The sequence below is a fragment of the Sphaeramia orbicularis genome, chromosome 5 (genome assembly GCF_902148855.1).
Source record: "Sphaeramia orbicularis chromosome 5, fSphaOr1.1, whole genome shotgun sequence".
Taxonomy (NCBI): domain Eukaryota; kingdom Metazoa; phylum Chordata; class Actinopteri; order Kurtiformes; family Apogonidae; genus Sphaeramia; species Sphaeramia orbicularis.
The window spans coordinates 25,636,527-25,663,823 of record NC_043961.1 but is presented as its reverse complement, the minus strand read 5'-3'; the positions used below and the strand labels follow the sequence as shown (position 1 = coordinate 25,663,823).

Sequence of the window (27,297 nt, the reverse complement as noted above, 5' to 3'; positions counted from 1 at the left end):
TAAGATACTCCTCGATCCTCTCTGTCGCAAACACACACGTGACGCTCCCCTTAGGCTCACATACTTACTTACACACACATACATGAAGATGACTGACGGACTGATGCACACACACACACACACACGCACACACACACACCCACACCCTCACCCACACACACACCCCACACACACACACACACCACACACACACACACACAACACACACAACACACACACAGAGCAGAGTTGACCGTTTGATGACAGCGGAACAGAGATCAATGTAATCTCCTTCAGCACAATCCAAAGCCACTGTCATCATCTATCTATCTATCCCAGTGGAACAGGCGAAATGTGTGAAATCAATTCTGCATTCAATTAAGGAGCAGCCAGCCACAGCAAGTCTGGCTCCAGAGGTGACCCCGAGTGATCCTCCAAGGTCCGGTGTGGAGGCCGGCTCTGGTTGATAGCCCGCTTTCGACTAAAGTACCAAACAAAGCTAGAAACATTGGTTGTTAACACCACTGCAACAGTAAACCTAACTGTGCCAATACAGTGAGATACATGAGTAGACAGTTCAGCTAGGCTGTGGTTTCAAATGAAGAGTTGTGCTCTCAGTGCTGTGCTCCTTATGACACACTCACAACACCAATCCTGCTAATCCCACTTGGCTCTTTCAGGAGAAGACACAGACGCAAATACTGAGTAAAGAGATTGCAGACACTCATGGGATTTTGTGTCCAATGCGAAAGTATCACAGATTGTTTGATTTGATTATTTACTCTTGATTATGCTTCTCTTTTTCTGTACTGGTTGATACTGTTTAATGATGATAATGATGATACGCTAGTTGCCTTAATTTGGGGGTTTTATTATTTTGGCCCACTAATCACTGAATTCTATTTATCCAATCCTTTTCACATACCAGGACTGTGAAAACACACACAAAAAAAATAATTTGTAGTGATTAAAGTGAAGAAAGGTTTTCTTTCTACAAGTAAACAACAGTTATCTCAATGAGCAAATCTAAGTGACTCATTTAAGTCAGAAGTTCAAGGTAATTTAAGGGTGGCAAATGACTGGTTTTTTAATTTATTTACTGAAAGAGGTAATTGGAAGTAAACTTCATGCAGATTCATTTTTGCATGTTATTCAAGACATTACACCTCCACATGCATCTTGTCTTGTCTAAGGCAATCAGTTGCATTCTCTACATACAGATATGCAGATAGGTCATTGCCTTTAGACCTTTACAACATTTATAGCACAACACAATAACTCCAATAGCAAAACATTCACATCTTACACATCATTAAATTTTAACTTATATAAACCCAAAACATGGGGGATACTGTTCCAGCCTGAAAGTTAGCTTGTCTTCATTTGATTGCACAGCAATATATTTTGGAATATTCTCATTATATTATTTCAAATATCATCGGTAGGTACTTGTACAAGACCTCGAAATAGAGCACAATCCCTTCTTTAAGACTGGCCTCAAGATTAGGCACAAACACAAGTCTTTAAAAGAAATTAAAAGTTAACAAATTTCTTCAAAGAATATTACACAAAAATTGGCAGTCAGTCTAAATTTTATAAACCCTTGGCACAGTTTCTCTGGGTCCATCAGGTCCCTGAATGTCTGACACTCTGGGTTAGTTGTTTAAGTTGCCTATTTGGTAATTCAATCCTGCATATCCTGTTTATACTCTTTGTCATGAAGGTGCAGTGCCCGGTCTATTGCTTGGATCGAAATAAAAAAGAAAAAACAGAAAAATGCAGCACCTTTGTTTTCCGTTTGTGTGATCTGCAACGGTAAACCACACGCATAGACAAACACAAGGGTTCTTTGCCGCCACCTACAGGTTAATACGGGTGTTACATGTCATCATTTCCCTCATTTTGTTGAATCTTAGATATGTCATGTAAAAAAAGGAATTTTAAGATTTTTTTTTTTTTTAATTCAATAACATGTTATATCTTTTAAATTGCCTGCACTGCTTTTTTATTTAGGTACCAGAGTCTTTAAATGAAAGAGAACTATTTAATTTAGGAACTAATGTCATTTGGAACATGTATTCGACTCGGACATGTGAAGGGTTGCACAAGTGCGCGGAGTCGGTTTGGGCACGCCATTGTGGAAGTAGTTACTTTTACATTACTGAGTCCTCCTCACTTTGAGCCAGCTTTCTTAGTTCGTTCATTCAGTGTGTGATAACTACCGTGAAAAAAACCTTCCACAATGGCTACAGACTCCTGGGCCCAGGCGGTGGACGAGCAAGAAGCTGCGGCGGAATCGGTAAATGTTAACTTACGCAACATAAGCTAACGTCTTGTTAGCATGTTTAGAGGATGCTATGGCCTTCTCTGCTAACTACATTGTTAACAATAATCAGTTACTTAGTCTACATTTACAGTGTTGGAATTATTTGATGACAGTTCTACGGGGGCATGAATTAGCGCATATGACAGCCTGGCTCAATAGTGTTTTCATTTATTTATTAAAGTAGATACCGGTTCGGCGTCAGAGCTAACTTAGCTTGAGTCGTGATACTGGCGTGCTTAGTAAGTCACTAGCTTTAGCACTTAGCCGGGTTGTAAGCAAATGAGGCTCCAACATGGCTCTAGGGTTGATCAGTTCTTTATTTTAGCCCCAGTATCCCTCTGTAATCTGATCCTAAAGTGATGACAATACAGCAGTTCAGTAAATCTGTGCTCCTTCTTACAGATTGGCAGTCTGCAAATCAAAGACAGACCAGAGGAAAACGGTACGTTTGTAAAACTCTATAATTTAACATGTAGCTACTGCTTATTATATTATTTTATTATCACCATTTATGTTTCCCACACTTATTTTGCAGGGACAAACTCAAGTGGTGCAGCTGCGAAGTCAGAAGTTGATGGAAACAACAAGACCTCAGATGATGATGATAAAGGTGAGCAATATGAGCAAGTATCATCTCTTTACTGTAGACCACCTGCTGGTTAAGGTGTTGGACATTGCAGACTGTATTTTTTCAAAAAATCTTTAATGTCTCTTTAGTTTATTTAAATGTTGTTTTTCTTGTGTTGTTTTTTTCCAGAGGACAAAGCAGCACAGTCACTGTTGAACAAATTGATTCGAAGTAATCTTGTCAATACCACTAATCAAGTGGAAGTTCTTCAAAGGATCCAAACTCTCCGCTTTAACTCCGTTAAATCTTTTGAGGAGCTACGACTGTAAGTAAATTTAATTGTCTATTTATTATCTCATGTGAAGAAACAATTTTAATTCCTTGAGTATTAGTTAAATTTTATGTAAGACTGAACCAGTTCTGCTCTGGGGTTGCTACTTGTTATATGTCTGAATTATGTCCTTACCAAAATATGTTCAAGTGGTAAAATAATTTGGTTCTTTAATGTTTCTAAATTCATAGATAGATGGATGGATAGATAGATAGATATTGCTGAAAATTATTTTTTATCCTTTGCAGTAAACCACAGTTGCTTCAAGGTGTGTATGGCATGGGTTTCAACCGACCATCTAAAATCCAGGAGACTGCCTTACCTATGATGTTAGCTGAACCGTGAGTATCACTGCCTGAATCTGGATCTCAGTCATTTAGCATAGCAGTCTGGCTCCCCTCCCATTAATTATGTCAAATGTATAATGTATATTTTATGATTGTATTATGTTACATCAGTTTTTATAAACCTAATGTCCCTTCCATCAGTTCTTATTGATACAAATTCTGCTATATCTTTTGATTTTCTGCTTTGTCCAGTCCACAGAATTTGATCGCTCAGTCACAGTCAGGAACAGGAAAAACAGCTGCCTTTGTTCTTGCCATGCTCAGCCACGTAGATCCCAACAACAAATATCCCCAGGTTTGTTTTCACAACTTTTGGTTTTGTATATTATCTCTAAATGGATGTAAAGTAAAAGTTCATAATTGTGATATATAGGGATGGGTATCATTAAGCTTTTAATAAAACCACTACTACTCTTGCTGATAATGCTTGTTCTTTTCATTAGGCTAGGGTTACGGTTTAAATTATTTCATATTTAAATCATATGTGCAGTCAAGCCAAATGTTTTTCTATTTCAGGTTTGTAGATTTTTTTTTTTTCCCCCCACACTTACTGGTAAATTGAGGAATGTTCATAAGCATTTGTTTTAAAGGCTTTCATTGGCAAATAAATTATATGTATGCAAAGAGTCAGCATGTGTCACTGCCAAAATTTTTGGCCATGACTGTATAATGTACATTTTACTTTTTTTTTTCATTAGGAGACTGCAGCATCGTTGATTTGTGCAAATCGCCATCAAAAACAGATTTTATGATAGAAACGTGAAACTAATATAAACAATGACTTAATGTAGCACATTTTCTACCAATATTTCAAGGAAGTTTGATTTCTGGGAATTTACTTACCTGGATAAAAGACTTTCTGGTCATCTGTGTGGTTTATGCTTCCACTGCATCTCAAAATTATGGAAAATCTATTTAAACCAGGCTGATGTCATGTGGGAGTGGTAAAAGAAACTGCACTATGAAGGCCAAACAAGCATGATGAAGCCATAAACTGTGAGTGACAGGCCTGCATCATTATTTGTACAATACGCCAAGATGGAGGACGCTCCAGTACTGTTGTTCGTTGTGTTTTACTACATTACAAAAATAAACCCGTATTATCTACTAGGAAAAGACACAGATGCACAATGACTTACAAATTTTTGGAAGGCTGCAAGTGTGTTCCACCAATCAGTGTTCTTTAGCGCACAGCCCTGTCCCTCAAGAATTCCGGGGAATCTGAAAAGTCCAACCCCCTATTAGGTATTTTGTCAGAAAAGTTTGGGATAGAGGAAAAGTTCCTTCAAAATCACGGGTAAATGATCAACGTTCCCGCTGTGCTTTAGTGTAAATTTTGATGTAGGACTTTTTCTAACCAATATTTTAACTGCTTCTAAAGCCAACCTTTCTCTGATCTGTGTGGCAGTGGTTTCCTATGACACTCCCATGGCTAAACAGTCAGTTAGTTAATGGTCATTCTTACCCTCAGCCCTCTCCACTGGTTATTGTTATCAGTTCGTTGTCCGTCCGTATGTGCCAAAACTTTGGCATGGGCTGAAGGCAGAGGGTTTTCAAGTGCGGGCACGTTATGCTTAATATTCAAGTGATGTTTGTATTTAGTTGATTGTGAAGATGAATTTTATTTTGTCACATCCAAGGGAAAACCAAGATTAAAACTGTGTGTGATGAACTTTTGCTGACTTTGTAGTACTTGTGTCACCAACTGAACGCTTTCCCATTTACTTTAGAAAAATGTGCAACACAGTGTTTATGTAGCAATAATAGATGGCTTTAAGAATAAATAAATCTTACTCTTAATTCTCCAGCAGTGATACAACTGTTAATGCTGGAACTTATTAATGCTCTCATCTTTAATAATTCAGCCCCAGAGCCTGTTTGATACCAGGCTTCAGTTCCCATCCCTAGTGACATGCCATATGGTGTAAATAATAACCATAATCCCTTTTTTCTCTTCTCCAGTGCCTGTGTGTGTCACCTACCTATGAGCTAGCACTTCAGACTGGAAAGGTAATCGAGCAAATGGGAAAACACTATCCTGAGGTCAAATTAGTCTACGCTATCAGAGGAAATAAGTGTAAGGCTTTTTTCATTGCTGCATCTATACTATACTGAATAATAGACAACACAAATTTTCTGTGTTTTCATCATTTTCTCTGTTTAACTTCTATTTTTTTAGCAGATGTTGCTGTTAATATAAAACCCAGCTATGACGTGGCTTTGTGTTCATGAATTGTGTCTTTCTGATGTTGCAGTGCAGCGGGCATGAAGCTGCAGGAACAGATAGTTATTGGCACACCTGGTACCATGTTGGACTGGTGTACTAAGTTCAAGTTCATAGACCCCAAGAAGATCAAGGTGTTTGTGCTGGACGAGGCTGACGTCATGATCGCCACACAGGGTCACCAGGACCAGAGTATCCGAATCCAGAGGTCAGGATAAAGCTACCATGAAGAGGAAAACAACTGAAGTAAAATGGATCGTCTATATTTCTTTTTTTTAAGCTGTCTCTCTGCCACCACACAGGATGCTGCCTAAAAATTGCCAGATGCTGCTTTTCTCTGCCACCTTCGAAGAATCCGTGTGGAACTTTGCTCAGCGCATCGTGCCTGACCCCAACATCATTAAGCTGAAGAGAGAGGAGGAGACACTGGATACCATCAAACAGTACTATGTGTTGTGTAACTGCAAAGAGGAGAAGTTCCAAGCCCTTTGTAATATCTATGGAGCCATCACCATCGCCCAGGCCATGATCTTCTGCCATGTGAGTTCCCTCGAGCTTTGCTGACCCCTCCACTATAAATGTAAAGATGTAACGTTTTATTTGATTTGATGATTTATTCCAAACATGTCATGAAATTTAACATATATGGGAACAAGTAAAGCACAAATAATAATACAAAAGTCAAAAGACAATCTTAGACAGAAGAACAGCACAATAGTTTAATTTAGATGCCTGAAAAGGGGTGGGAAGAAGTGCAACTTATTTAATCTCACCCCTTCATAAAATATCATTAATAATAGATATTTATCTCCCTCTTTGTTTTACATCACCCTCTATCTATCTATCTATCTATCTATCTATCTATCTATCTATCTATCTATCTATCTATCTATCTATCTATCTATCTATCTATCTATCTATCTATCTATCTATCTATCTATCTATCTATCTAAATGTTAATTACAAAAACAGATTTAAATTAAATTAATTACCTGTATTAAACACATTAACACTTTATTGAAACACCAAATTATGTTTATTCTGTTAAGTGTGTCTCATGTCTGCATTTCAGTAACTTGCTGCTCAACCATTAGCCTGCAAATTATAAACCAAGGTCTTCATCTGGGTGACTTCATCCTGACTCTTCAGCTTAGTCGCCACATTGTGTCCTGTCCAACCTTTAGTTTTTTGCTACCTCTGTTAGCCGTTACAATAGATTCTCTCTCATTTGTGATCCAGACGAGGAAAACTGCTGGCTGGCTGGCAGGGGAGCTGTCCAGAGAGGGCCACCAGGTGGCGTTGCTCAGTGGAGAAATGCAGGTGGAGCAGAGGGCTGCAGTCATTGAACGCTTCAGAGATGGAAAGGAGAAGGTCCTGGTTACTACAAATGTTTGTGCACGAGGTAAGAACCAACTACTGCTGCAACAGGAACAACCACCTTATGTGTGTGTTTAGGTGTTTGATGTCCCACTGCCTGGTACTGAAACGGCATGGAAAGTGGATGCTCAGGTGTACATATTCAATATGACAGTTCCATTATGCTGTGAATAGGTGTTTTAATATACATGGTTCCTGTGGGGTCTTGAATTTACAAATCTGCATTTAATACCTTAAAGTCATTAAAAGGTATTAAATGTGATATTGTAGGTCTTAAGTTATGTTGCCATAAACTTGTTCACTGTGTTGTGTTAAAATGTGTCTGGGAAATGTCCAAGCTGCAAACTAAGTAACGTTAGTCTACTCAGTTCTACCCGTTCCAACCCAACAATTTATATTGAATTAGGAACCAGTTATCACTAACTTTACAGCCCCTGGTGAGAAATGATCACAGAACATTCAGCCCAACACACGTGCAGCCGTTAGTCACGTGCACGCCGCCCAAGAAAGCTTGACTATGTATGGTTGGGAAATGGGCATTAAATTCAGTTCTAAGTAGTCTTAAAAAGTCTTAAATTTAACTTGTAGAAACCCTGTAGAAACCCTGAATATAACACTGACCAGATTTATTTAATCTCTCCTCCCTTCTCTGACTTTTAGGTATCGACGTAGAGCAGGTTTCTGTGGTCATCAACTTTGACTTACCAGTAGACAAAGATGGTAACCCAGACAATGAGACGTACCTGCACAGGATTGGTCGTACAGGTCGATTTGGCAAAAGAGGACTTGCCATCAACATGGTGGACAGCAAGATGAGCATGAACATCCTCAACAGGATCCAGGAGCATTTCAGTAAGCATTACACCATCTACGCATTGTTTTTCATACATTCTGTTCATACATATTCACTCTTTGTGTGCATTTTCAACGTCTGTCTATGTAGAATGTATGATATAAAAGTTACATAAACAGCAAATGTAGTGTCCTTTTGAGTGCAACACATTTACCTGTTTTGGGGCATCAACCATATAACAAACCCTGTTAATTCTCCCTCTACAGATAAAAAAATTGAAAAACTGAACACAGATGATCTGGATGAAATTGAGAAAATCGCCAGTTAAAAAGGAGTGTGTGATCGCATGAAGGGCGCCAACCTGACATCCCTTCCCTTCGCTCTCTAAGGACTGTGCGCTCCTACAGTGTTTTATGCTTTTATTTCTTTTAGAAGTCGGAGAAAGAGAAAACTACAGACACAGCATTTGTTTACACGTGGACATGTCTTCTCTCAGAAGAGTGTTTTGTAAGTCTCTGGAACATACCCCATTTCACTCTTTGTACTATTTCAAATAAAGCGTATGCGCTTTTCTTTTTTTTTTATTTTGTGCTGTCGTGATGCTGCGAAAAGAGGTCATGTTGGACTATGTTTTACCGAACACAGATGGATTTTCAAGACCTTTTTTGGAGGTGGCACGCAAGCTTATGTTAAGATTGACTTAAATCCTAATGCAGAAAAAACTATTTCATGTGTCACAAAATTTTAAAGTTGAACAACAAATGGAACAAATTTAGAGCTGAATGTAACTGTATTATTTTGACTATTAAAGCTTTTATTGTGCTTTGTTATGCTCACCAAAATCAGTACAAAGGGTGAACTTGGGTATGCTGCTCCGAATCATTAATGTTATTTTACTGAGATGGTGATGGTTGGGTTTTAAGGGTCTATGCAAACTTATCAACATGTGATAGCTATTATCAAATACTATCAACCTGTATTCACATGACAAATGAATCCTGAATTAACCTCAGCTTTAGTGTCAGGGTGTGTAGTTAAATGCCGACAAGGCTGCTTAGAGTGATAACACATGACTAATTCCAAGTCATTTAGATATTTCTGTGTTTCGCCAGTTATCAATCATCAACCAACCACACTTTTCACAAGCATGTTATTTATAGAATTTTAAAAACTCCTCCAGCCTTTATTATGACGGGCTTGGTGCCACTGCAGAGCATTAATCATTAGTCTTTTTCCTTCATCAGTCTCACAAAACCTCAAACCTCATTTTTACTCAAAATATAGCCATTAAGGTCCAATGTGATCATTTTCCCCTTTTTTGTCACTGTCCCACATAATCCTTTTCAATCAGGGTCTCCAGTTTGACTTGAGCTAAGCTACATTCTTCACCCAGACTGTGCTGTTATTAAGGATTGTGAGTTAAAAAAAATACTCAATGCCTTCCTCAAGTGCATTATATATTCATATGACTTTGTTACTGATATTCTGAGACATTGGGCTTAATATTCTGACTAACACTTGAAATTTTGATTATATATTGAATTTTGAGCGTCTTCAGGATGTGTGAATTATCTTCTTGAAACCAAATGCTGAATTGATTTGCGGACCAGAGGACCTATGCCAATCAGATTCACTGTGTTGCTCAGAAATGGTCGCATGGATAGGAAACATGTACTTGTGTACATATTTAAAATATTAGGTAAAGTGTGACTGAATTATTGACACTTCTAAGAAGTGAAAAAACATTCCTCATGAGGTTCAATTTTGACAGACACAGCATTTTGAATACAGTGAGTCTAAACCAGTTAACCTAGCATTAGTGGGTGACTGTACAAATTAAGGACATGGAAAAGGACGTCTGGTGTGTTTGATCAATACGCTGGAACACTTAAGCAGTGATTGGTCAGTCTGAACCTTCTACAAACCTCATCTGACTCCCACCGGCACAGAGAAGACTGTCGGTGGAAGTCTGGTTTTAATGGACTGTTTACGGACAACTTGCTGAAAATCACTCATCTCAGTGAGCAGAAGCAGCCAAATTAGAAGCGAGTGCGTGCTAAAAATCCAGTAGAATGATCTGTGAAGACTTTTAGGTAAAGAAGCAGTGTATGCAGTTTTATTTGGACACTTGGATGTATACATTATCAGTGAGCGTGTGCGCACTTTTTTGATCCATAATGTAATACCACTGTACGAGAGCCATGGACACACAAAGCAGTTTTGGCTATGGAACTTAACACTCTTCTCCACATGTTGTATACCTTGTTTGATAATTGTCTGAACCTACCAAAACCCAGTTCATACATGTATACATAGCAGTAATACTGCCTGAATAGGCTTAAAGCAAACTGTCTGTTGTAACCTGACGGTCATGTGTAGACAATGATAGGTTCAAGGTGTGTGGTATTCTGTAGCTGAGCTGCATTCATGGACACAGTTATGTATTCTTAATATGTTGAATTAAAGAACATGTAGATGTTCATCTGTATTTAGTCTGATGCTTATTTCAAGTGTGGAAATGGAAAAGAATCCAGCAGTAAAGTTTTAAAAAATGACACAAAAATTTATTTGTAACATACAAGAGATTTGGGATCCAACAAACTTGTTCAAGTAAACGTATTAGAATTCACAAATGAGTGACTACTGGATTAAAGGTGTTCCATAGTCCTTTTACGGAGGCTGCAGATCTGAGAACGGGAAAACAAGAGAGACAATTCAGAAGCTTTTAATCACAATATATATAGATTAGACTTTTTATAGACATGTAGAGGCATTTATAGCCTCATTCCTAATTGTAATTATATCAAAAAGTTAAACTGTCATACAGCTATATTTAAGTTATTGACTGTTCAGTATCAGCCTCAATTTTATATAAAAAGGTCTAAGATTGAAGTCGATATACAGCAAATAATGGTTCCACCAGGGATTCCACAATAATGAAATTTTAGTTGATATAAAAATGACCAACATGATTAAATTGTCTTTTTTGTCTATTTTTATGTCTAGTATAAATCTAACACTAGTTAATTTATGAAAAGAGAGCACATGATGGAGAGCAGTTTATTTCCATTACACAGTGGAACATGATTAACATGGCATCTGCAGCTTCATAAAAACTGCACTGACCATTATTTGACATAATGTAAATATAAATGTGTATTACTTTCATACATAAAGAAGACAGTGATAATGACCAGGTCAGCACCAGTCTAATGTCAAACAGTAAAATGATGTAGAAATAGTTTTTTATATTTCAATAAAAAAAAAGTGTCACCCATTTTGCAATGTCTTTAGTTACCTGAAATAACAGCAATAGGGTGATTATGTAATAACTGTGACAGGCCATTGACATATATTCTATTCTAGTAGAAACACAGCAAACATGAGAGGAAGAAGATGACAGGTACCGATGTCACCACTGGCTGGGAGTAAAAATACCACCTTAGTGACACTTATCTGTTGTGGTGCTGCAGTTTTAATTTCAGCCTCTTATTCTGTGCTGGGGTTGTGTTTCTGCCTCCTTACCTGTCTCTCTGTAGTCCACTCTGGTGAGGAACAGCCCGTGGGCCGGAGCAGCAAGGCCCTGTGGGTAGGCGCGTGTGTCTCGAGCTTCCAAGACCTCCTTCAGCCGTGGTAGTGAGAGCTGGCCCTGGCCCACTGCCACCAGGGCCCCTGTCATCCTACGCACCTGCACCACAAAACCATTGCAAATACTTTTACTCATAATACACCCTGAAAATAACAGGCTTTATTTGTTCTAGCTGATTTTGATTGATGAGCTGTTTCAGTCATCACCAGCAGATGGCGCTTCTTAATAATAACTTACAACACAATCACTCACAAGCCTCCTTTCAGTAGTTATCAGACATATTAAAGACTAATAGATGAAGATGAACAAACCTGCTTATAGAGAAATGATCTACTCTTAAACGTCACCTCCCAGAATGGTATCTCTCTGGGGGAAAAAAGGACATAAACTTGATGAAGTGTGTACAAATAACCGTTAACAACGCTACTAAATAAAATTTGTCTGTGATGTTAATTTCATCATTATTATAAAATATTAATAAAATAATAAAGACCTTAAATAATGACAAGGTGACAGTCCACAGTTGAAAGTATTAAAGGTTCAATATCAGCACAACAGTTAAAGTGTCATTTAGCAGCCAAATAAATCACAAATTATTCTCAGATGTAGGTTTACTCAGTCTTATAAGGACAAGTATATAAAGAATGTGGATAAAAAATTAAAATTAAAAAAATAGCAGGAAAAAAAGACATTCACATTAATAGTTTCAATAAAATCATATTAGATTGGACTGAAACCTTCAATGAAAGTCATTTTTCAGCTGAAAAAGCCTCCTGTCTCATGTCCATCATGTGCATCTCCTTTATCTCTCTTTTGTTTAACACATCAATCCTTCTCCCACTGCGTGTGGACAGAGTCAGATGTGACATTCATGCTTATGCCAGACATCAGACAGAGGCTGACGCCGTCCTCGTGCACAGATTTGTTTAAATGTCACATGCTGAATATGCCACTGCAGCTTAGGCCCAACAGGATTATGTGTAGTGCCATAGAAATTGTGAATGTGTTTCCTCTGCATTGTGACAGTCAGTATCTCTCCTCCTGATGTATGTTGTTTCATCATTTAAACCACTGCCGCCTTTTATTCCCCAAAACTGACTTTGTATTTTGGGAGGAAAAGAGCGAAGTGAGGGAACAGGCTCATGTTAAGAAGTGGGTCAAATGCAAATTTGACTCAGCGCTTGCCGTCTGATTACATCCGGCGTCTAAGGAGCAGAGACTGATTTCTACAGCAGCACTGTAGGCTGAGGGATGGCATCTTTACATGTGGACGGTTACATATGTGTACATGTACGACCTGAAGTGATCGAACAAATACTGATAAAAACAAGCTTTAGTGTTAGAAGTCATCCTGCAGCTAGATCAGCACTTTTGCTTTTCCTGTCTAGACAAAAAGAACTATTTTAAGATCTATTTCCATTTGATGCACTGATAAGCAAATAAAAATAGAAACAATGGTTGGTTGATGGGAAAAAGGCATGTTTGAAAATCGAAAAGATACCAAAAATACCTATCCTCTCAAATCTAAGAATTTGGTATTTATTGTGTTTCTGTTTATACTGTAGCAAATTTAATATGTTTGACTCATGACCTGTTCAGATTCTTAAAAAAAAACAAAGAAAAGCCCTCCCATCTGCTGCTTTCAAGATCAACAATGAACTGGAAGAATAAACTGGATGACAAACTGGGTCAATATATAATTGAGGGAATTTTGAAGTCCATGGGATATATCTTGCATACATCTTTATTGAAAGTAAAAAAAAACTAGTGTTTCATTGTGATCATGTCTTTAAAAATTCCATAATTATTTAATTATGGAAACACTTATTAATAAATGATTAACAAACAAATTAATACATGACTATATGCACTAAAATGTCAACTAAATAACCATCTGAATTTAATAACAACCACCTTCTAATTAGCTAAACAATAATAAAATGAGCTTATTCAAAAATTGTTACCTCCGCCAAGGAGGTTATGTTTTTGCCAGGGTTTGTTTGTCTGTCTGTCTGTCTGTCTGTTTGTTTGTCTGTCCATTAGTGTGCAACATAACTCAAAAAGTTATGGACAGATTTTGATGAAATTTTGGGGGTTTGTTGGAAATGGGATAAGGGAAGAATGATTAAATTTTGGTGGTGATCGGGGGTGGGGGGGCCCACGGGGGGGGCCACTGATCAGCCTTGGCGGAGGTCTGCGCTCTCTGAGTGCTTCTAGTTCTGATTGTGTTCTTCTCATTAAGTTCAGATAATCATGACAGAGATTTCTTTTCTGGCAATATATCATTTTATACGGAAAAGAACAAATTGTATCTGTGTCTGAGAAATCACTTTCAACTAAGTTACCCATTACAAAAACACCTCTGAAGGAAGTGTGTTAATTCCACATTAAATGACCTGCTCCACATGATGTCATTTCCTCCTGAGAAAACACTGGCAAGACTCTAAGATATGCTCTTTCTCCTCTTTCTGAGTTATTTAATATAAAGTAGTGTGTGAGTCAAGTGTGTAGTTATTGCACTCTTATACCAGGGGTGGTACTACAATATCTTATAAATGACTTTCAATTTCAATTTTACTCAGTCGTAAATATAATATTTAGAAGAATCTTTCTTTAAAATGCCAGTGGTGTTTATGGTTATGTTGACTTTAGGCCCAAAACAGCAAAAATGTCAACTATGTTATCCTGTAAAGGTAACTCAAAAAGTCCTTCAATTAAATTTTGACCCAACTCAGTGTTCATGAAATGTCAATTTAAAGAAAAGTGCAGTTCTGTCTGCTGTGGAGGATGATGGGATGGGATCAAAAGCTGGACTGCTGGTTTATCAATGATACTGAAGACTGTGATGGTTGATTTTCACTAGTTTTAAACTATACCTAGAGTTATAGTGTTTTGATTGGAAAAAGAAGACTCAATTCCTGTTAATAAAAATGACATAAGCTACAGTGAACATCATCATACAGTCAGTGTACAGTATGACTGACATGAAGCTTCATAACTTGCTGTTTGTTTATGTACGATGATGAGATCAACCGTTCCTGGGGGTAAAAAATAACTCCAAACCCAGAAACCTCACAGCCTCACCACTCACTGTTTTTGGATCAAAAATGTAGCTCAACCTTTTGCTCTTCAATAATTCACTGCTTGCTTTTTTTTTCCCTTCCTCCGTTTTATAACTGCTACTTAGAATAGTGACCCTCATTAAAAAATAAACACACAGGCTTTCTATAGGACCACAACCTGACTGAGGCTAAAGTTAGCACATATTGGGCCATTCATGGGAATTCTGTGGAGAATAAACAAAATCAAAATGTTTGTATCTCGTGACAATGCGACTATTTATGTTGAAATTTCTACCTGGTGCAGACACACTGTAAAATCTGTGGCTGCTCCAGATTGTGACCCTGATGCTAATGCGCTGTGTGTGCTGGGGTTAAGAGACTAAGTGACATTTACTCTGAGAGCTGCTAACAGTCCGCTCATATCCATACTGTGTCATATTATCAGAGCAAATAATTAATGCCCAGGAAAGTTCTACTTGGCATGCAGAGTGACATCCATGGACGTCTCCCAAGTCCCTCATGACCCCCCACCAGAACTCTGTGTATGTAAATTCACTGTCTAAAGATCTTATATATCATTATACTGAGCAAATACATCTCTATCACCTACATGATCTACATTGTTACCTCTTTTGAGATATTATGACTCAGTTTATCTAAGGTACTAATCACTACTTTCTTTAATACTGTGTCTGAGTAATTTCATGAATGGAAGCTCTAACCTAGGTATGATCTAGATCTCAAAGACGAATAGGTCTGTAAATTTATTTTTCATTAGTTTTGAGTTTGGATCCCAAATGGTCTGATCTGTGATTCAACTAAATAACATATCAAACAGAATCAGAGTCTAACTGAAGCTTGAAGAGGTTTTTTTCAGGCTCGATATGCAGAGTTGGCTGAGTGAAGTGAGTGTAAATGATTCAAAACTTGGACCAGTTTCTTCAGCCTCGGTTGATGCAACAATGAGAAATGTTTTAAGATTCCCCCTTCTTTCTGGAATAATCAGTTCCTCTGATCTGTGTCCAGAGGTGTCTGCACAGACAGTGTGACAGCTTGACCTTTCTTCACCTTCAGCAGGAGGCTTCACCAGGAGGAACAATGTGCTGAACATTCAAGGAAAACCCTCTGCAGTTCCTCCTGTCCCTGAAGGCATCATGCTGTGACATTAAATCAAACACTAAATGATTTTCCACTTGAAAGTAGTTTTTTGTCTCATTCCTAGAATTTTCAGCTGTTACTTAAAGTCAAAAATGTTACTGTACACTAACACATGTATGACCTGTAAAGGATTATATTAATCTATAATGATGAAACACAAAGATGCTCTTAATATTTACAAAAATAAACAAATGTAAGCTCTACACATGAGACAAATACTCTAAATTCCACTCTACTTCAAGTGGAAGTCTGTGAAAGTACTATAGAGAGGTGGAAAGAAGTTTCTGGACACTCCATACATTTGTAATATACTGCATTAAGAATCACTCTCAAGTCATTGAACTCTGACAAGTATTGTTCCTTTCTCCAAATCCACATGCTCCCCTCTGCACATGCTGTTTCATCGAGGTCAAAACTGGATGTTTCAGCAAAATAATGAAACAAATCTAGAGCATGACATGTTGAAACGGTCAAGAGTTTTATTACCCCATCCCTGAAGGGGAGGCAAGAGGTATTGTTTTTGGTTCGGTTTGTTTCTTTGTTTAACACTCCAGCAGCAAAGCTGTTGGTTGAATTAATACCAAGTTGGGTTTATAGATTGCCAGTGACCCAGAGTAGATGTGATTACATTTTCGGAACAGTAGGTCAAAGTTCAAATTTTTTATGAATTTTTAAAATCTTTTTTTTTTTTCTCCCATTTACTTATAATGGGTGAAATTTCAAATGTCTATAAAAACATCAATTTCGTTTCAATTTACTTCAGACTTAGCACATATATAGAGGCAATTCATATGCAGACATCACCACCATAGACATGATGACATCAGCTGGATTGATGCCAAAATAAGCTACAATATGTGCGAGGGGCAGGGTTTGTTATGCCTGGCACCAGTTGTTTTTCCTTGTTAACAAAGCAAAAAAGTATATATATTTGCATTTCTTTGTGTCTGGCTGATGCAGCTGCACCATTTGAAACACAATAAAGATTTTTCCACAAATATTTCATGATAATATCTGAGGTTCTGTAAAATTATAAGGGTGTCTGAAAAGTTTTTTTTACTACTGTATATGAGTTTAAACGCACCAAGACCCCATTAACAAAACAGCAGTTTTACTTTGCAGAAGTGACTCCTTGATTGGTTTGTTTGATGAGTATGAACTGTCAGGTTAAAGACCAAAGTCCCAATAACTAAAAGAAAGTAACCAATTGAGGCAGCAGATCTAGAAGGTAAAATGTGGTTATTCTGGCGATTCCACAATGAAAAGTGCTCTCTGATGGCAAATTAAATCTACATAGCATACATAGACTGATACTGACTTTTTTAGAACATGTTCTTTTTGTAGAATATATTTTGCTGCTACACCTTTTCAAAGCAGTGCAAAAAACCAAACTAACCCATCCAGAACCTCTACCTCTGAAAGTGTGCTTGTGCAAAGGAGCCTCCAGGTTGTATGCTGACCACATCCAATGTCTTGACAGGGTTTTTAAAAGGCAGGTCAGCGTTGACCGCCCTGAAGCTGCTGAAGTCATGGGTCCCCACCAGCACAGCAGCAGCTTCGCGCATGGCTCCCATATCTAGCTCCCTGATGTGACAGAAAGAAAAGACTCATAAGTTCATGAAGTCACGCAGAAAAACACCACGTTGGTCACTTTAACTCTCTGTCGTTACACATCAGTGTGTCCATCATTTTGGACCAGCCTATAAACACATACAAGAAAATGAAGGACATGTTTGTATTTGTCAACCAATTTCAATGTGTTGTTTTTATTCCGATCTACTGTATGTGTGGTAAACATTTCAGAGACTTTTAAAAATACTCATTCATTCATTCAAAAATATTGCACAATAACTGTATATAAGTTGATACTCTGTCTTCATGTAGTTTACATATACATAGAGAGTTTTTTTTTCTTATTTTAGTTTTCGTACATTTTGTATTATATATTTTATTTATAATTTACTAGAAAGACCACATCTACCGGCAAATAATACCTTGTATGAGTTTATTAGAATAAAGGTGATTCTGATTAATTCATGTGATTCCCTGGATGTGTCGCTAGTTCATAACAGGGCCACCACATGCATATATTCACTCTCACATTCACACCTATGAGCAATCTAATTGACTGATTAACCTTTTTTTTTTTAACTTGCACAAATAAAATAATCCGTTGAGTATTAAAAAAAATATATTTCACTGCTCCTCCTCTTACTTGGATTCATTTAGAGGCCAATGTTGACTGACATACACACAAACATGTGTACAGACAGTAAGGTCAACAGACATCTATGAACTGGCTGAACAGTGTGAAACTGGGATTAAATGAACACTAGGATAAGGCATGTTCTCAGACTGCCATGCTCAGGCTTTCACGGTGGAATAATTTATAGGATAACTTATATAAAATTTCCTCAAGCGCAGCTCCACGTGAGAGAGCAAAGCATGTCGACGACTGACTCATTTGAGTCTGTGAATGAGGATGGGCTGGGGGCTCGGATTCTCTATAGTCTTACTCTTCTGTTACTGGTTAAATACGATCTGACAGTAAGCGAAAGACAGAGACTTAAAGAGGAGAGTGAGTCACTAATTAAAATGTTAAGCGCTAATGCATAATCTTGAACACGTGAAGTAGTCATGAATGAAGTGGTAGAGCACTGCAAAAAATAAAACTTCTAACAGATCATTATTAATGCTCATGTTAAGGCCTATTTTTTTAATCATTAATAAAAAAGTGCTTGATGTCAGTGCCTGTGTAACAGAACTGGGCCAGTCTATTTCCTTTCATAGCTCAGTATTGAAGTTTCCAACAAAAGTTGAAAAAGTTTTGCTTCGTCTGACAACTGACACATCACAGTGACATAAATAAAGAACAAGGACCTCTGCTGCTTCTGAACTTTCATTACAGTTCACATGTATGCAGACTGTTCCTACAAGAGAGAACCCATAACGACCCCACCCCACAAAGGGGAGGCAGGGGGTATTGTTTTTGGTTCGGTTTGTTTGTTTGTTAACACTCTAGCAGCAAACCTATTGGTTGAATTCATATCAAATTGGGTTTATAGATTGCCAGTGACCCAGAATAGATCTGATTACATTTTGGGAAAAGTAGGTCAAAGTTCAAATTTTTGATGAATTTTAAAATCTTTTTTTTCCCCACATTTACTTATAATGAACAAAATTTCACATGTCTGTCACAGCAAAACTATTGGTTGAATTCACACCAAATTGAGTTTACAGATTGCCAGTGACCCAGAATAGATGTGATTACATTTTGGGAAAAGTAGGTCAAAGTAAAAATTTTTTATGATTTTTTTTTAATTCTTTTTTTCCCTCCCATTTACTTATATTGGGCAAAATTTATAATGTTTATAAAAACATCAATTTTGTTTCAATTTACTTCAAACTTGGCACATATATAGAAGGAATTGATATGCTGACATCAGCACACACATAGACATGATGACATCAGCTGGATCAATGCCAAAATAAGCTACAATACGTGCGAGGGGCGGGGTTTCTTGTGCCTGGTACTGTTTGTTCTGACTTTTTTCAAATCTATATGAACAGTATAATTTATTTTTCTCATTTGACAGTTTGGATTTGGATTTGAATACAAATTGAATCATGAGGTCAGTGAATCTAAACACCTCTATCTGAGATGCATTGAACAGGATTTACGTTTTGTTTCTGTAATGTTTACACATACCGAGGTAAGTCACACAGGATATGGTTTAGAAAAGGTGCAGTTACTTTATAGCCCACTAGTTCTCAAATGCTTTTAGGTTTAGACTTATAGAAGTTACATTCTGAATTGCTATAGCAGCAGCTTTATTTACTGATCCTCCACCATTAAAACAATGAATAAATGTACTTTGGTGCCCACTTCACTATAGGGACGAATCACCAAGTTGTGGACAGACCGACTAAATGTCACTCATAGCTATAATAAGATAATGTCAGCAACATCTTTGAACACTGATGAGTAGGGAAGCCCCAAGTAATGTTAGTGAACAACACACTGTCACGAACCAACAAACAGACCAACATGCTCAAGCCAACATCAGTGGATTACTTTAATTTTTTAAAAATAGTTTCAGCATTGTCATGTATTTTACTTCCAACCCAACAATAGTTGTGTGGTTCATTTTGGGGTCTGGCCTTAAGTTTTGGGAGGGTAGTTACAGAGTCTGATTTCACTAAAAGGGAGTTCAGATTTATCCGACTGCTTGTATTAATTGATGAAAAAGTAGCCATGTACATCAATATAGAAAATTGAATTATACATTGTTGTGCATCCAAAATGTTGATGAGTGAATGTAATTGAATTAGGAGGCCAGTGAAGATCCACATGTCTAAACCAGATGTATTATTGTTTGCTTTGTAATGTGGATATTCTTTCCCTTTCATCTTAGATCATGCTTTTTTTATGCCCCTGATTTATTTAGGTTTTGTTCAAACTATGGAAAAAGTGCGGAAGACATACTCTACATACACAGCTGTATAAAAGTCTTAGACAACAATTAGGTTTGGAAAAATTAAAAAAACACGTAATTCTCAGTCGACAATCAGGATATATGTGAAATATATACAGCATTAAAAACAAAAGAAAAAAACAGCTTTTCCAGATAAAAGCATCAAAAATTTAGTGCGTCCTCCTTTTCTACTTAACATTTTAAACTCTTTTGTTCAGATGATGTTTGCATTAACTTTTGACATGAGAACAGAGGTAATACTAAATATTGCCTCTAACCTGTAGAAGCTATTCAGTCCATTTTTTGTGTATTTTTAATACTGTGGATATATTTCCTGCCTTTTTTGGCTGTGGAGACTGAGATATAAATATGTACACTTATTACCTTGCAAAAAACCCCAATAAAACTAAAAGTAACCACCAACTTTTACACATAAATTAAAAAAATAGTGAAAAGATGTTTGCACCTTTTACTAATCTTCCAATCATGTACCAAATAAAAAATTGTATGAAGCCAGTCATGATTTAGCGTTTTTCTAGTGTCACCTGAAAGAAATGCAGAGACTGGCTAGATTTTTTTTTCTTAGTTGGAGACATGAAGGGGGTGTGATGACGAAGAGGAGGCAGATCAAAGAGGGAACGGAGGGACGCTGCTGAGGAGACGAGATGGATGTGGAAAACCAGAGAGGGATAACGAAGCAAATACGCCAGAGAGAGAAACGATGGAGGAATGGTGAAGAGGAGGAGAAAGGATGGAAGAGAGAAGGAAAGAGAGAGTAAAAAGCAACAAAAAATAGTCAGGGTAATGTGCGTGGGTGTTGTTCTGCATGTGTATAAGCCCGCAGCTTATCTTGCCCTACTTTTCTCCAAAAAAAAAAAAAAAAAGTGAAGAGCAGACAAACGCTCATACGTACGCTCCCTGAAATGTGTTTCTTCACGCTCCCTCCTTCCAATCACAGCTAAAAGAACATCATCTAAGCCATGAGGCCCGAGCTGCTTAATCTCTTTTTCTCTTTCCCTGCTCTGTCCATCCCTGTCCTGGTCTGTCTTTGTTTGTTTTAGGATGCCTGCTCTGTTTGACTGGCCCTAATTTGCAGTTGGGACATGGCACATGTGGATTATTCATGTCATTGTTTCTGCTCAGTAAGAGCTTTTTTGTGGGTGTGTGTGTCTGGACCTACTTGTTAGACAAAGTGTGAGTTCTGTTTTTTTTTTCCTTTTTGAGAAAAAAGTGATATGTATCCACAAAGGAAGGGAGGTAACAGGACGGATAAATGGGATAACTTACGTGTTATGGAGGCTCCAGCACATATCAGATTCTGTGACCGGAAGCTGATATCGAGAGATTCCCAAAGCAATCCGGTACACATAGGTCCGAGACTGGGCGCGGTAACGGGCATGGAAGTCATCACGCACACGATGGGCACGGATGATCCTGACAGGAGGACAGAAGAGTCAGAGTGGAGGCCAACATCCTTAGCTCTATTTCTTTAAATGTGTAGGAATATTAGAATATTCATTGATACATCTAGTCTAGTGGACATTGAGACAAATAAAAGAAACAGATTTTCATTTTTCAGTCAGACTAAAGCGGTCCCTAAACACAGATGGTGTTAACACTGTCATTTCATTCTGCCAGAAAGAAACACTGCATTGTCAAAAATGCCAGCATTGCAGCTTTTTACACAAAAGCATGCCTGTTGTGTTAAAAGGGCTGCCAAGAGTCCTGAAGAGCCAAGAGCTTATTCTAACACAGTTAGCATCAAAACAGAAATAGAGGTCAAAGCTCTGTGATGTGAGTCCAGCAGGAACATGGCTAATACACAACATATACACACACCGGCAGAGATTAATCATGTAATAACACTGATACAGTCAGCATTTGTTTTTCTGATCTAATCAGCTGGTGTGAACCAATTCGAGACTGTATTTGTAATTGTATTTTTACAGCAGGTTTTGTATATAATTGATGCAGGGACTGAATAAACACTTTTAATTTCATTGTACTTGTTACAATGATAATAAAAATATTCTCTTCAGTTCTGTTAATGGTAAATGACAAATGGAGCATTTCAGACCCGATTCTGTCACTCTTCATATTAGCCCTTCGTGGAAAGAATCAAGAAACAAATCAGTGTTTACAAGGAGTGACATAACAAGTTTACACGTAAATAAGTTATAGCGGGAAATGTTAAAATGACATACAGTTTGAGTGTTTGTTCTGTTTAAGTTCTTGATGCGACTGAATGACCCTGGATGCCAACCTGACACAAACTGCTTTGAAAACCTTTAATGATTTAATAGCAAGTTTTGAAGGCATTAACACTGAGTTCACCAACACCATTTGTAATGAAATATTAGTAAAGATTAAAGTGAACACGCTTTGTTAAAAATAAAAACAACTTTCTTTTAAAGTGTCATCTTTTTCCTGACTTTGTTAATCATACCACAAAGCACAAATCTTCAATTATTCAATGTTGTTAAATTAAACCCAACACCATCAGCAAATCACAGGTGGAATTTACAATGATATCCTGACATGACATACTTTAATGTCTCTATCTGTGAAACAAGAGAACAAAGCACTGCAGCTCACCTTCGAGTTTTCTCAGTCACATTACTGCCATATTACTGCACCCTCCGGTGTGACATGTACATACAGTACGGAGTCAGTGCATTCATGCATGAGTATAATATGTGCTAGAGAATGCAGGAGGTCATGATTGGTGAAGGAGGCATGTAAATATATAGGAGTATCCTATGTCTGAGAACAATTATCAAAAATATTGCACACATCACATGTTTGTGCACAAAGCAGTGCATGTATGTCTGTGTTTACTTGTGTGTTCGCCTGCAGAGTCAGGAAAATTAGGTTACGTTTCTAGGGGAGGAGATTGGGTGAGACACGTGGCAGAGGAAACCCTCGTGTTTGCTCTCAGTGCCTGCTCCAACGTGAAGTGACAGTCTCCTCCTGCCCCAAAAACCACACACAAACACACACACACGCATGAAAATTTCATAAGCAATGTACAAACCATGGCCTCACACATTTGGGAACTGGGGCATTGTTTGGCATGGCACCATTTTGCTACTCAGCACTTTCCCCTTATGGGAAAAGAAGCATTCATTTTAGGCTAATTAAGGCCCATTTTTATGCCGTAAAGAAAAAAAATGGGAAGTCTGACTGAAAAGGTATTTTTTACAGTGTGCAGTCAACTGACTAAATGACAACGAACTATAAAGCTAAGTGCCTGGAGCAATATCTTCTTTGCTGCTCTTTTTTCTTACCTTGTTTTTCTGGGAAAGACTAGGTTTTTGGTGTCAGATCTAACTTCCTGAGAAAATTTCTTTTCACACAAAATCAAGGCAGAAAAACTTTTATTCAATCTGAGCACAGAAAATCTATTTGTATATGATGCTAATGAATATTTTGCTGCTTTGTCTATAAGGGTTTCTGATTAATTAGGTATATTGTAAAAATGAACACAAAATAAATGTCTAAGCACATCTCATATATTAATTAAGACGCTAATTTCCATTCCGCTAGATATGTGTATCCATGTGTGTGAATGTATGTGTGTGTATTAGATGCTGTCAACCAAAAAGCAGAGCAGGGATAATCCTTTCTAACCTTCTCTCTGCAGGTCTAGGGATTAGCAGGATGCTGGGAGCTTCCCCTTTTGCTTCCTCCCTGCCAGTATCCCAAAAGGCTCCTTCTGCTTCACTCACTCCTCTGTCTTTATTCAGTCTGTCCATCTGTTTGGTCCCCTCACTGAGTTTTCCACTACCTTTCTCACTTATTCGCTTTTTCTCTCTTCTACTATTATCTGTTTTAGCATATTTGTAAATGAATTAAGTATGATTTTACTGTCTTATACAAATGCTATTATAGCATGTAATAAAAATTAATCTGACAGTGCAGTGCAACTTTAACTGCATGCTTCAGTCAGAAGTGTGTCTTTAAGCAATGCATCAATAATTTTAAGCAAATTGGTAAATCTTTTAATTGAACAAATTCAAGTGTTAGAAGAATGGGATGATTAATTACAAAAGTGATGCTCAAACACAGGTGAGAGGGATGCCTCCCCTCTTTCACTATGACCTGTTCACTCAACACTGCCACATATGTGTCGATTATTGATTAGATCATTATTTTACATTATTAAGAGTTATGAGCGTTGTGTGAGGTTTTATTCGTGGTTTGTTGTTTTTCCTTTAGGTCATCTGTTCGTCAGAGAAAGAGTTAAGATGTGCACACTGATGAGTTCCTAAATCGTGAGTAGTTTGGGCACTGAGGTAGTGTGGGAGGACAGATTGAGGACAGAGTTATTTCTGTAACAAATCTTTTCAGATATGGACATTGGTGCTTTAGTGTGGCCATATGGACGTGTGTCCTTTGTTTGTGCACTTGCTTAAGCCCTTTTCACTCCATGACCCCTGTGTAGGTGGGTCCATGCAGGTAAGAGAATAACATTAGTAACTGAAGAAATAGACAGAGAATGTTGTAGCTTCTTGTGAAACTGTATGTGGTTAGTTTTTTTTTTAGATGGAATTCTATATGACTGTTTTTGTTTATAAAAACATCACCTTTTCCTCTTGAAGATCTTATTCATTTTCATTTTTGAAGATTTAGGGCCACACAGCAATATTCAACCCCTCATACAGGGCCTCACTATGACTGTATCAATATTTTTGTCATGCCCAAAACATCATGCATGTACAAGTTGTGCATAAATAAGAAAATGATGCCTCACAAGAAACACAACTGAAATAGTGAAGTTTTAAATTGGTTGGACACATAACATTAGTGAATCTAGAACTGACCAACACAAGCAACCCCAGACCATAAAACTGCCCCCGCTGACTTGTAGTGTCAGCACTAGGCATGATGGGTAATCACTTCATCTGCCTCTCTTCTCATCCTGATGTGTCCATCTCTCTGGAACAGGGTCAGTCTGGACTCATCAGACCACATGACCTTTTTCCATTGAAACACATTCCAATCTTTATGTTCTCTTGAAAAATGATACTTGTCTAAGAAATGAGAAGCTACTCAGTGCATGAGTTAGGGTTAAACAACTTGTTACAGCTGAAATATATCAATCACTGCAGTAATTATCCAATGGAGGGATCTTACCTATTTGCTTAGTTAAATCCAGACTGAAGCCTTTTTTTGGCAGGACAGTATATAAAGAATTCAGGGTGCATTGAAGATGAATGCTCTCAGAACCTTTTCACAGACAAACACCACATACTTTAAAGTCTTCCTGATTTTAAGCAGGAAAATAAATGCCAATTTTTTTTTGTAATTACATCTTCAAGCTTTCTTTAGAGTTAAATGACTTATTTAACATTTTTATTTCAACATATATGTGTGATGTTGATGTTTGAGCTGTAGATTTTTCTTTTAAAAACAAAGAAAAATCCTTCTCTGTCCTCCTCTTTAGGTAAACAGAACAGTTTATACGGTTGGATCTACAGACTTGTATTTATTTACTTCAAAATTACATATGTTCATTTTCTTTTATTTGCAGCTCTACTGATAGAAAGGAGACACCTTTTGGTACTGTAATTTGAAAATAATAATAATAATAATAAAAATAAAAAATAAAAAATAATAATAATAATGATAATGATGATGCTCTATGAAATTCAATTCAGTGCTATTCATATCTTCAGATTTTAATGTTTGGATAAATAAACTGCATAACTTGTACATACAGTTTGTGTCGAATGAAACATTGAGTGGCATCATCAGTTACTTAGTGACCAATAAAAAGAAGTAATTTCTGAATATGAAGACTTTAGTCTGATTGATATTTCTACTCACCTAATTTGCTCTGTCCCGAGGTGATAATTGAGGGCGTGAGCAAGGACGTCTTCAGAAAATGGTGGCTTGTTGCCCTTACGCTGGAGGTCAAAGTGTGCAGAGTTACAGAGTGCATGTACTCCTTTGTCTGTTCTGCTGGAGATGAACAGAGATACTGGGTTGACTGGCCTCAGTCTGCTTATGGCTTCCTAAACACAGACACAGAAAATCATAAAAATACACTGACATATTGTAAAAAGTAAGAAAGCTGTATAGAGGAAAAATTTGCGATTTAGACATTTTTCATTATTTTCAGAGAGAAAATCTTTGAGTGATAACATTAATAATTAATGTATTGCCCAGCCCTACCTATCACTATATTTCAGATGTCATTTCTGGTTCTGTCAAAGTGGTACAGTTTGGTTATCTATGTCCTTATTCATCTGTTTTTACACTTAAAAGTAGTTGAAGTAGTAATCCTTTTTTTTTGTTGTTGTTATTTTAAAACAGGACCACTGTTTAATGACGCCTTACCTGCATGCAGTCCTCAACCCCTTTTACATGTGACTGACGTGGACCCACTTTCACCACACCACTGCAAACAGAAGCACAGCAATGATAAGAACATAATATTTAATAAATATCTAATAAGTTACGTTGTAATTCCACCAACCTGTATTTTGTTCCAGTATACTGAAAAAAGATTAAATAACGTGCCAAGTTGTGCATTGTCTTTGACGCTTTTAGTCATATTTGGAAGAATACAATCATTATTATTGCACAGCTTCAACTTTACATGAGTGATAATTGAGTTCATATATTAAATGATGAGTGTAAGTATCTGAAGGTCGCCTTTACTGAAGAATTAGACTACAGAGGTCAGATTCGAGCAGACTCATGATTTTAATAGTAGTCCGGAAGTGTCAAATAAAGTCACCATCTGTAGTTTATATCAATCCAGTCCATTTCATTTAACACATTTTACTTCGACCGACCTCAAAAGCATAAAATACTTTCCACACGACACGAACATAACCTTGTGCTTCTCCTTCCTCTTTTATTCTCTGTGTGACGAACCACTATATTTACGTATTTGGTCGTTTACAGCAGTGTACGTACACACCTAAACGTACATTTGTAGAATTTTATGACTCCAATTGCGACCTTACTTTTTGGAGCCCGGTAACGGTAGCATGTAGTGTACACCGCGTCGCTTTTTGATGTCGTAATCAATGACGGCCGTGTGGGCGTATCCACCTC

The 27,297-nt window shown here is 37.4% G+C and overlaps 2 protein-coding genes across 2 annotated transcripts; one reads left to right on the top strand and one right to left on the bottom strand.

The window, feature by feature from the left end:
- The first annotated feature begins 2,077 nt into the window (after nt 1–2,077).
- Nucleotides 2,078–10,047, top strand: ddx19b (DEAD-box helicase 19b). Its single transcript, XM_030134264.1, has 12 exons — nt 2,078–2,278; nt 2,708–2,747; nt 2,841–2,915; nt 3,063–3,198; nt 3,453–3,545; nt 3,744–3,846; nt 5,514–5,628; nt 5,812–5,983; nt 6,078–6,315; nt 7,015–7,177; nt 7,813–8,004; nt 8,212–10,047. The coding sequence occupies exons 1-12, from the start codon at nt 2,222–2,224 to the stop codon at nt 8,271–8,273; spliced, it is 1,446 nt and encodes a 481-aa protein (XP_029990124.1). The 5' UTR covers nt 2,078–2,221; the 3' UTR covers nt 8,274–10,047.
- Nucleotides 8,535–27,246, bottom strand: pusl1 (pseudouridine synthase like 1). Its single transcript, XM_030134263.1, has 8 exons — nt 26,711–27,246; nt 26,572–26,632; nt 26,059–26,246; nt 21,517–21,663; nt 17,168–17,338; nt 11,846–11,900; nt 11,471–11,633; nt 8,535–10,632 (listed from the first exon to the last, which is right to left on the bottom strand). Exons 1-8 carry the CDS (start codon nt 26,764–26,766, stop codon nt 10,616–10,618), a joined length of 858 nt encoding a protein of 285 aa, XP_029990123.1. The 5' UTR covers nt 26,767–27,246; the 3' UTR covers nt 8,535–10,615.
- Nucleotides 27,247–27,297: the final 51 nt, after the last annotated feature.

Coding starts and splice junctions, on each gene's coding strand:
- pusl1 (XM_030134263.1), bottom strand. CDS start 26,766: ATGCACAACTTGGCACGTTATTTAATCTTTTTTCAGTATACTGGAACA. Junction 26,633..26,710: donor TATACTGGAACAAAATACAG/GTTGGTGGAATT, acceptor TTCTGTTTGCAG/TGGTGTGGTGAAAGTGGGTC. Junction 17,339..21,516: donor TGCTGGAGCCTCCATAACAC/GTAAGTTATCCC, acceptor CTGTCACATCAG/GGAGCTAGATATGGGAGCCA.
- ddx19b (XM_030134264.1), top strand. CDS start 2,222: ATGGCTACAGACTCCTGGGCCCAGGCGGTGGACGAGCAAGAAGCTGCG. Junction 2,916..3,062: donor CTCAGATGATGATGATAAAG/GTGAGCAATATG, acceptor GTTTTTTTCCAG/AGGACAAAGCAGCACAGTCA. Junction 3,199..3,452: donor TCTTTTGAGGAGCTACGACT/GTAAGTAAATTT, acceptor TATCCTTTGCAG/TAAACCACAGTTGCTTCAAG.